The sequence below is a fragment of the Biomphalaria glabrata genome, chromosome 1, assembly GCF_947242115.1.
Source record: "Biomphalaria glabrata chromosome 1, xgBioGlab47.1, whole genome shotgun sequence".
In the NCBI taxonomy this organism is placed as follows: domain Eukaryota; kingdom Metazoa; phylum Mollusca; class Gastropoda; family Planorbidae; genus Biomphalaria; species Biomphalaria glabrata.
The window spans coordinates 73,575,281-73,586,795 of NC_074711.1; the positions used below are offsets into that span (position 1 = coordinate 73,575,281).

The 11,515-nt window shown below is 32.8% G+C and overlaps 1 protein-coding gene across 2 annotated transcripts in view; it reads left to right on the plus strand.

The window, feature by feature from the left end:
* Nucleotides 1–11,235, plus strand: part of LOC106074757 (katanin p60 ATPase-containing subunit A-like 2) — an 18,262-nt gene extending 7,027 nt beyond the window's left edge. For both annotated transcript variants that reach the window (XM_056013454.1, XM_056013464.1), the window contains exons 8-16: nt 2,391–2,468; nt 2,583–2,681; nt 4,588–4,651; nt 4,743–4,861; nt 6,119–6,213; nt 6,687–6,798; nt 6,974–7,138; nt 7,375–7,477; nt 7,807–11,235. In XM_056013454.1, the coding sequence (XP_055869429.1) occupies nt 2,391–2,468; nt 2,583–2,681; nt 4,588–4,651; nt 4,743–4,861; nt 6,119–6,213; nt 6,687–6,798; nt 6,974–7,138; nt 7,375–7,477; nt 7,807–7,940 (969 nt within the window). In that variant the 3' untranslated portion in view covers nt 7,941–11,235. The remainder of the gene's footprint in view (nt 1–2,390; nt 2,469–2,582; nt 2,682–4,587; nt 4,652–4,742; nt 4,862–6,118; nt 6,214–6,686; nt 6,799–6,973; nt 7,139–7,374; nt 7,478–7,806) is intronic.
* The last annotated feature ends 280 nt before the right edge of the window (nt 11,236–11,515 follow it).

Below are 11,515 nucleotides of genomic sequence, written 5' to 3' on the forward strand. Positions count from 1 at the left end.
TAGGTCATTGTTTGTGAATTTGCTGTTGTATTTTTTTTTTTTTTTCAAAAGGCCATTTATCTTTTACAGTCAGTGGATAGTTTTAAAATGTGCCAGTTATTTTCCTATTTTCTGTATGTTTTGTCATGAACATTTAAGTTCAAGAGGAGAAAAAAGGAACAAATAAAATTTGAAAAAAAAAGAAAAGCCATAATTAAATGGCTGATCTTTTTAACCGTTCCCCACTTTAATCTAAACATGTGTAAGGAAAATATAATTTTTTTACAGTACCAATCTTTTACAAAGCTTACAGCACAAGTTTTTATGTGAAAAGAGTGAAATTTTTATTTTGTAGAATTTCCTTATCCCTAGACCTACAAACAATTACATCATTTTTAACCTCCCATTGTTTTATCTTGAATATTACACATTTCAACATTAATATCGGCTTTCCTTCTACAAGATATTTCTTCTTTCTCATCAAATATTTATAATTCTTTACACTCTTTTTTAAAAGTTCTTTTAAATTACACTTGTATAGTTATCAGCCATAAGTATTTTGTATTCTTTATAAATAGCACTAGCAGACTTCTATAATTTAAATTCCCTGTTTTTAACCACATTGAAAAAAATAGGTTTGTTGACTGTTCAGAAATAAAACTGAATGCTAAACCCCTTGATTTCCAAAGCCCTTGTGTTCCAAACCACTTTTGTTGTAAATCCTTGTGAAGGTCTGGACTAAGAAATGTCATTGACTCCACATTCTTTACTAGGTGCCTGACATTTTGTGGGAAAGCCAAGTTATGTAGCCATTGTACTGCACTAAAAGTTTGCTTCTTAAACTTCATCTTCTTTTTAGACCCTTGGGTCATAAAAAAAATCTATTCTTACACTGACTTCAGAAGTATGGCCTACCTTTTAGGCTATAATGAAAGCTGTTTTGGGTGACGTTACAATTAATATGGTTAAAATGTCAGATTTTACATATCATAAAAAAAAGTTAAGTTCCTCTTTCAGACCTACCAATCTATGGGGAAGATGATGTTTTGGTAATGTTTCTTTGGCCCACGGTTAACAAGGGGGCTGTGTGACCAGCACAACAATCTTTACTTTTCACCAACTAATGTCAGCTACCCATTACAGCTGGGTGGATTCAGAGGTGCCCTGAAGATCCTAAAATTAAAAAATCACAGTCTTCACCAAGCTTCCAGTTAAGATGCCAACTGCTTTACCACTCAGCCACTGCACCTCCTTACATATCATAATATTTAAGAAATATAATAATATAATATACTGTATGTATATTAACTCATTGATGGTAACAAGCTGGACGCCGTAAACGAATTCTGCTATCTGGGATCCACAATTATGGATGACCTGTCTCTAGAAGAGGAGATAAAAAAAACGCATAGGGAAGGCTGCCTCGACCTTCAGTAGACTCAGGCCAAGAGTTTGGGAAAACCATAAGCTAACTACGGTGACCAAAATGGAAGTCTACAAGGCATGCGTTATGAGTACACTGCTGTATGGCAGTGAATCATGGACCACCTACACAAAGCAAGAGAGAAAACTGAACTCATTCCATTTGAGATGTCTCCGTAGGATCTTGAATGTCACATGGAAAGAAAAAGTGTGCAATACTGAGATCCTTGCGCGATCAGGTATTCCCAACATCTTTACAGCCCTCAGACAACGCCGTTTGCGCTGGCTTGGACATGTTTGCCGGATGGAGGACGAGCGCATCCCGAAAGTCATCCTCTATGGTCAACTTGTGACTGGCACACGAAAAACTGGTCGCCCCCACCTCCGTTACATAGATGTAATAAAAAGTGACCTCAAATCAGTGAACATCAATACTGACAATTGGGAAGACATAGCTCTAGACCGCAACAGATGGAGAGAGACAGTGACCAAAAAAGCTATGGACAGTGAAAGTACATGGGTCTCAGCTCAGGAAGAAAAACGTACAATCCGAAAAACGTACAATCCGAAAAACGGCCAGCTCCTCTACCACCGAAGCAAAAGCCACCTTAACCTGCTCTATCTGTGGACAGGAGTGTCTCTCCAAAATAGGGCTCCACAGCCACATGAGGAAGTGTACTCTGAGATGAACCATAGTCGTTCTACGACTGAAGGAGGCCAATGATGATGATGATGATTGCGTGCATATTATCAACAATTTTAATAGTATGACAGAGTATTAAAGCTTAAACCAGTTTAGAAAAGTGTTGGTGACATAATGTAATCTTCTGCATTTAGTCATTCTAACTTCATCATTTACTTAGTTATTTTCTTACAGTAAATATGTTACTAATAAATAAGTTGCTTTATTTCTTATGTAAATATGTTACTAATAAATAAGTTGCTTTATTTCCAAACAAATAACTAATTGCTGTCCATTTTTGTTTTAGGACAAGATATTAAAGCCACTGGGTGGATACATGGGTTACAACAGTGAATGGAGAGAACTGGCTCAAGTCATCTCAAGGGTACAGTCTTTTAGAACATTGTGTGTGCATTTTAAAGTAAAGGCTTTTTGTGTAGTATCAGATTCAGATAGGCTTATTTAATTTTTAATATCAAATGTCTATATCTCTTTGCAGGATATATATTCACAGAACCCCAATGTAAAATGGGATGATATTATTGGTCTGGATGAAGCTAAGAGACTGGTCAAAGAAGCTGTTGTTTACCCTATAAAGGTATATACTCATGCACTGAGTTTAAAAAATCAGCCCTAATAAAACTAAGGCTAACATATTAAACAAATTCTCAGCTGAAGGAGACAAAACACAAAAACTGAAGACATCATAATAGAAGACCAATCCACAGACTACTAACTAACTTAAAACCAATTAAAGCATCACAAGCATCTCATATTTCACCTGAATCACTCTAAGAATTAAGAAATAAGATATTGTCATAATGTAAAATAATGTTTCAGGCCTCACTAAATATCTTTCTTTTTAAAAGAACATCTGTAATTTTATTAGAAGGATAAGATATTTTAAAAAGGCTTTTACCAGACAATTAGATCCAGCTAGAAAACTAGTGGATGGTTGGAGATGCAGAAGTATCTAGATGCAGTCTTTTATGCATCATGCCTTATACTATCTGATAAAGCTGGCCTCTCCACCATCCCATAAAACATTCAACATTTTCATCCCCTTCCCCCTTGGTGTCGCCCAACAACCCCTGAGTCCCTGACATGCGCTTGAAACTAGTAGACCCTAATGCCACTAAGCTAAGTCGTTCATCTAACGACCTTCAAATTCTAGCATTGAAGACATTAATGCCTTCAAACCCGGTGACATTTTTGCATATACTGATGGGTGGGCATCGATAGATTCTGGAAGAGCAGGCTATGGAGCCTACATCAACTTTCTTGGCTCTTACTCAGTCAGAATCTATGGACCATGTGGTAGTGTTTGCAGTTTTGATGAGGAGGCCATGGCAGTCTGTAAAGCCTTAAAAGTCATTGACTCTCTACTCAGCGAGGGACATTTGAGGGCAACACAGATTGTTGTGGTCACTGACTCAAAACCTTACAGGCTTTGCAAAGCCCTGAACCATGGCCCCCCATTATTGACACTGTCATCATGGCTTCACGCAACATTAAGCAACACTATGGCACCCCTGTAATAATGCAGTGGGTACCGAGTCACATATGTGTGACTGGCAACACTATTGTAGACTCCTTGGCCCACCAGGGAGGGCAAATTCCACCCACCGAACAGGCTGCAAGTTTTCATCATGCTCTGGCTATAATTAAAAAAAACAGAAATGGAAAAGTGGTTTGAAATCTGGGACAAGTCCCAAAAAGCCTGTGGAGCCTGGGAGCACATGAGGTGCCCTGACTGCACTTCCTCGTGGTGGAGGCTGTCCAGGCCTGAGCAAGCTATTATAGCACAGTGCAGGACAGGCCACTGTCCTGTTGGCTCATATTTCTCATGGCTATGGCCAAGTTTCTATTCTCTGTGCCCCCGCTGCAGGGAAGAAGAGGAAACCATGCCTCATATTCTGTTTGACTTCCCCAGACTTGCTGATCTCCATCTTGACAGGTCTGGGAAACCAAAAATTCTCAACCTGCATGGTGACATTTATGCACTACGCAAGACAGCAGGGTTTCGTCCAGGGCTTTTGCAAGAGAGGATTTTAGTTTGTTGGTGATGATAATGATGATGACAATTAGATCTAGATCCTTACTCAAATGTTAAACTAAAATATTTGATTTGTACTAGTATGTTATTATGAATGTAATAAAAGCCTATTCTTCTAATAATTATGATCATTTATAGAAACAGTTTATATTCTTTTAACTCTTTTGTCTCAGAAAATTTGCTTTAGGCAACTGAATAACATCTTGTCAGGCAACTTCCTGTTATCACAGTGTATATCTTTATGTGTTTGTGTGTGCAATGATTACACTTAAAATTTAAGAGGTCAGGAATGGTGCACTCTCAAACGAATAAAATAATTATGAGCCATCTGACAAGTACCTAATTTTGTAAATAAAAAATGTTTTAAAAGTAAGCACTGCTATCTAGTGACATTCTGCTGAATCTACTAAATCTTTTTTTTTTTAAATAACTTGATTGTTTGTTTCAGTATCCACAATTGTTTCAAGGAATACTATCACCATGGAAAGGTTTACTTTTATATGGGCCACCTGGTAGGTCATGTAGGAATGCTTAGGCTTTATAAAGAGAAAACTTGTATGAGCTTTAGAACTTCATTGAAGTTACTGTGAATATACTCAACAGGTACTGGGAAAACATTACTAGCTAAAGCTGTAGCTACTGAATGCAACACGACATTTTTCAACATTTCTGCCTCCAGCATAGTTAGCAAGTGGAGAGGTGATTCTGAGAAACTTGTCAGGGTATAAAAACATTGGATTAGCTAACAGGCATTAAGCTTTTTTACTTGGAGTCTTCCATAGTTTCTTTCTTTCTCCTTTTGTTAGATAAATGTGTATGTTGTGAGTACATAACAGTAAACTCAGGTGTACCTCAAGGAACAGTCTTGGGTCCACTACTATTTTTAATTTACATAAATGATTTACCAAATTGCATTAGTTCAGGAACAAAAGTCAGATTATTTGCAGACGATTGCATAATATATAGAACAATAAAAACAACACAAGACACAGATATTTTACAAAAAGAATTAGATGAATTACAAAAATGGGAATCAAATTGGAGCATGTCTTTCCACCCAGAAAAATGTCAGTTGTTAAGAGTAACAAAAAAACTAAAACAAATTAATTCCACTTATCTTATTCATGGCAAACCAGTAACACAGACTAAAAACGCAAAATACCTAGGTGTTATAATAAATGAAAAACTGTCATGGAATCCACATATTGATGAAACTACAAAAAAATCAAACAAAGCATTAGGATTTATTAAAAGAAATTTCTATAAATCAAATAAGAACATAAAACTAAAATGTTATTTAACCTTGGTTAGGCCAATAATAGAATATGCATCCTCCGTTTGGGACCCCTCAACTCAAGAAAACATTAAGAAACTGGAACAGACACAAAATAGAGCAGTGAGATTCATAACAAACGAATATTCACATTTGACTAGAGTAACACCTTTAGTAAAATCACTAAATTTAGAAAGCCTTCAGGACAGAAGGCTCAAAAGTAAAGTAGCAATCATACATAAAACACTGAACCATAATCTTCAAATACAAAAACAAAATTTAATAAAATACTCTGAAAGACACAAAGATAAAGACACATTCCTCGTCCCATATGCTAGGACAAATTTGTACAAATACTCCTTCTTCCCTAGTGCTATTAGAGCATGGAATGGGTTGCCTGAGCTAGCCAGGAAAACCAGTGACTTGGCAGAATTTAAGTCATTGGTTAATATGCATGACTAAATGCATGACACGTAGGACATAATCATCTTCTTTTTTGAAGTAACGTCTGTATTATATAAGATAAGATTAACACTTAGTTATAAAGAAGTAAGGATAAAAACTAAGCCAAAAAGATGTGGGGGTTCAGTAAAAAAAAATAAAAAGCAGTTTCCTGTTTGTATGTTCTAAAATATTTTTGTTTACTGACTCTTTATTTCTTTCTTAATGTCTTGTTTGTTTGTTTTTTTCTTACATATGGGATTAGGTCCTGTTTGAGTTAGCAAGGTTTCATGCACCCTCAACAATATTTTTAGATGAATTAGAATCTCTTATGAGTCAAAGAGGATCTCAAGGAGGAAGGTAATTTGACAATTCAGTTTCAGAATGTAATTTATTCTGTTGAACTAGAATATGATAGTCTTGATCATAGATTTTATTGGAAGATTTAAACTTATGTCAGAAATAGAATTCCAGAAAGTTCTAATTGATTCACTTTGTCTTGGTGTTAAGTAATCTTTTCAATTTTCTTTTCAAAACATTAAAATCTCAAGGTTAATAATAAATAAAAATAAATTAAGAATACTAAAAAAAAAACAAAAAAAAACTTTTTAGTAACTGGTAAGTGGGTTTTGAGTTTTTCAAATCTTTGTTATTGCTGATAGCAAAAATATATTTCAAACAAAGAAGCACAGTAAATATAAGTAAAAATGAAAACAGTTATGACATGTTGGAACTATTTTATATGTTTGCTTTTAAGTTCAATGTACATGTCAGATCTTGTTTAAAATATGTAGCACATTAGGTAGAAAACATTTCAAACTTTTACATTTTAGTGAGCATGAGGGGAGCAGACGAATGAAAACAGAACTTTTGGTTCAAATGGATGGCTTGTCAAAAACAGATGACCTTGTATTTCTATTGGCTGCATCCAATTTACCTTGGCAAGTCTGGTCCATAGAAATGAATTTAAGAAATAAATCTTAAATCACAATCATATTTTTTTAAATGTATTTTTATCTTCTTTACTTGCATTTGAAAACAGTCTTTAATATTGTTTGTTAATGAAATTTTTCCAAAGCTGAATCTCTATATAACTTTATTTCTTTATCAATATAGGGAGCTGGATCATGCAATGTTAAGAAGGCTTGAAAAAAGAATTTTAGTTGACTTACCAACTCTGGAAGCACGTAGAGCCATGTTGAAGCATCATCTGCCTCCTGTAGTTGCTGCCAAAAGTGGTGGCCTTGAACTTCTCTCAGAACTTGACTATGATTTGTTGGCTGTGGTAAGAGAATCAAATATACTGGCTTTTAACATCTATTCGTTGGCATTTCCCATTAAAGCAATGCTATCTATCTATCCTTAAAGTAACATAACTAATGTAAAAAAAAAATTGTCTACTAACAATTATCTTATCATATCCCAATGCATTCCATACTTTATTACCTTTTATAATAATCATTCAGTAAATTTTATTTAAAAGCTGTCATTAAAAAATCTAACAAAAATTTTACTTTTCAGAAAACTGATGGCTACTCTGGTTCAGATATAAGACTTGTCTGTAAAGAGGCTGCCATGCGTCCTGTGAGAAAAATTTTCTTTGCTCTTGAAAATCACACTGAAGGTTATTAAGTCTTTATACATTTTGTTTTTTTACCATCAGTAAATGAAAAAGCATAAAATTATGTATATTAAAATATTAGAGCAAGTAAAAAACAATCTGTTCTCTTGAATTTAAAAAAGTTTTACTTTTGGATTTCCAAATTTTGTCTTTTCTAATTTAAAAAAAAAGAAACAAAATATACCACTCAACTTTCTATATTTGGACTACATTAACTTTTTGAATACTATGTGGTAACATTTTGTAAATAAATGTAGCTTTTTAAAGTATAGACTCCATTTGAAAGTAAAAATAAAACTGGCAAACAAAACCTTTTCTTTTTTTGTTTTCAGGTGAAGATTTACATATACAGTTAGATAAAATTAAAACCATTGATGTGTTAGCAGCATTGGAGAGAACCAAACCATCTGCTAAGACAATGAAACAGAAGTATATTGACTGGCAAAAAGAATATGAATCAGTTTAAAGTATGTCATGTATGTAGGTTCAATGTTAATTAATATGATAATTATTGAAAACTAACATAACTTTGAACAAGTGTGTCATGACCCAACATTTTATTTATTGACTGTAAAAGTGAGAAAAAAAAACTTGATGAAAGTTTGTGATAAATTCTTAACAATTATTTGGACACATGAAACTCATTACGTTATGTTAAGAGAGTCACTGACTTATCTAGAATATGAATCTATCATTAAATATGACGATTGAAAAGTGAACTTTTTTTTAAATTACAATTTTATAATTTATACGCAATTATCATTTTTTTCTTGTTGAGAGCTTTCATACATTCTTCGTCAATGTATTGGTCTGACAGACATACTTAAGTTTCTGTTTTTATATACTGCTTGACAAGTAGTAAGGTTTACAGAAATATTTTGTCTTCATTCTGCTGAGATTCAAGAATTCTCGACACAAGGACCAATACAGGGAAGAAATGTTGAGAACATAAACTTGTTGAAAAACTAAATAAAGGTTGTTTGGTTGTACTGGTAAACATGTTTTATGCAAAGCTTTAATGTTGATGTTTCAAAAGGTTTGTTTCAACTTTGAAGCATATTAAAGCTTGAAATCTGTCCAATATTTTATGATCTCATTGGCAAGCAAGCCTCAAAATTGTGTAGCTATTATGTCTTTGATATGACTTCATTTTTTTAATAATTTGAATAATGACAATAAAATTTTAGGTTTTAAGAAGAATTTAATAGATTAGCAATAAGCTCACTCTATTGCATTTAGAGATAAGTTCTTTATGTGACCATTATAATTTAAGGGTCATGCACTTGATAAACACATTGACATATTGAAAATTGTAATTAATTAATTTCATTGGCACCATTGTAAGTTGCTTGAGATGCAGTTTTTGTATAATCATTAAAATTTCAATTATGAAACCTCAACTTCATGCTTATTCATTAGTATTGGTTATCCAAAATACTAGTATATCAAAACAAGTAATAATGATTCATTTTGAAAATATCCATAAGAATATGATAAACACAGAAAATAAAACCATTATATTATTCGCATACAACAATAATTTATTTCAAATTGTAACATAAAAAGTTATACTACAATATCCATAGGTAAGCAACAGTACTCTAATGTTACAAAGAAAGATTGTACATTTGAGTTGCTGAGTGCAATGCAAGGCCTAATGAACTGAATTACTAGCAAGATCACTGCTCCATTACATAATAGAAACATATTTGCTTTGTTATTATATAAGGTCATCTCTGCCTTGATAAGTTGGTGAATGAACCATTTATGTACTCATACACATGGTCAGGCACAGTGTGCTATGAAATGAATGTCACAGTACATATCCTCTACAGACATCTTATATTCCATCCCAGTGGCGCTGCAGCCCATGGAGGGCTCTGGCCTGCTTCAACAAACCCTCCATTCAGATCTCTCCTGGGCCTTTCGTCTCCACGTCCTAACCCCAAGCTGATGTAGATCTGACCTTGTATTCACTGACTGATAAGAAAAAACAACACTATTGTCCTAGTTGTTAACTAAGAAAAAACAACACTATTGTCCTAGTTGTTAACTAAGAAAAAACAACACTATTGTCCTAGTTGTTAACTAAGAAAAAACAACACTATTGTCCTAGTTGTTAACTTGTGTTCAATTATGCAATATCTTTCCAAACTGCTAATTTATTGAGTCTGTTTAAGAAAAAAACATTTTGTCCATGGCTTATAAAAGTTGCTTGTACTCCAGGGTTTGACTGTATTTTATTTTTAATGTTGCTGTTTATTAAAAAAAAACATCATGCTTCACTTATTTATTTTTTTACATTTTTTTTTTTGCCTTATTTGCAAATATTTGACATCCAAATCTATCAGTATTACTAAATATATTTTGTTAATATTATAAATGATAAATGGATTTGTTTTATTGAGATTTAGGGGGAGAAACTTCATCTTATGAGAAATTTCAACTGAATGTCAGTCATACTTATTTTGTCTGTCAAATCTCTTATATCCAGCATAATGAAACATATATTTTACTGAACAAATCAATGTATCTACTTACAAGTAAAGCAAACTAGTAAAAACAAAAACTGAAACAAAACCAAAACCATATGTAACCCTAGAGAGAAAACTGAACATAAACTTGTATTGGTTAGATGCAACATTCCATTATGTGATAGTTGACTCTTGGCAACCACATTCATTCTATGTGTAGCATTTAATATGTCTTTGGTCCAAATAAATGATAGATAATCATCATTGTGAAACCCAGTGGCTTAATGTTAATAGTTTTGTTAGTTTTCTACCTTCACAAAATACAATGTTCTGGTATTCATGTATTAATTTAAAGTTTTTTTTAAAGGAAGTTTTTGTTACTTCTGTGTATTTTCAAATTACAGCTTAGATTTGAACTATTTAATAGGATTAGTGGTGTTGTCTTTCTGCTTATAACTAATATGGTTGTAATGAGTTTAAAATTGTAATTGTTTGATGAAGAGATCCTTGAATGTTTTCAGATCTTAATTGTTAGTCCTCATTGAAAGTAAATAGTACACTAAAGGAATAGCTTAGTAACCTTTGACAACAAAATTTTACCAGACAAACCTTGAACCTCTTAGAAGAAATTAATAGTCTGTATTTTTTTTTTAAATAATGAGAACTGTTCTAGATATAGTTAGACAACAATGGGTTTCTGCTGTAGTACTTGGAAAATAGACAACAAACACTTTTCTATATTACTAATAATATTATCTGCATCTCAGTGAAAACATTGAATTTGTTTTCTTTACTGAAAACTTTAAGAATCTCATGTGCCCCTTTTTTTAATGGCTACATTTAATTTGTTTTCTTACTTCTCTGCTAACATATGTTGTTGTTTTGTCTGCTTTATTTTCTTCCTTAGATGAAGCATAATTGTAAACATTTTATGTTTTTAAAGAATTCCTTTAATGTGTGGGTGTAAATGAATAGTTTTTCTATGAGAAAAATTGTTTGATTTCTAAGTCAAAGAATAATTGAGAATTCATTTTTTTTTTACAACATGATTTGTAAGATGAAAAATTAAATTTTTATCATAAAATAAAACAACATATTGAGATGTAAATGTACAATAACATGAAAGGCCTACATTCTATACAACTCTGTGATATATAACTTTAACATTGAATTTATAAATATTTGTACAAAAACTGGCATTGAAATGCTATTTTTAATGATTGTCAAAAGTCATCTTTTTTAAAATTGAGATTTTCTTGATAAATAAAACTCTGTCTAAAAACAAAAGATTACTTGTTAAGTATTGTGCATAAGTAATGTGATGGTTTCAAATGTAATTAATAATTTCGTGCAATAATAGACCAAGACATTAATCTGTGGGATTAGAAATACTTTTACCAATGGTTTTTGTTTAGCTCCCGCCGATGCGCTATGATCCTATCACTTGTCTGGACCAGTTGGGGAGGGGAGAAGGGGGTCTCTTGGTGAATGTTTTAAATACGTAAAATATGTTCACTCAGGGTCCTCAAGGGAACTAACTCAACTTATTCCTATGTTCAAGATGCCA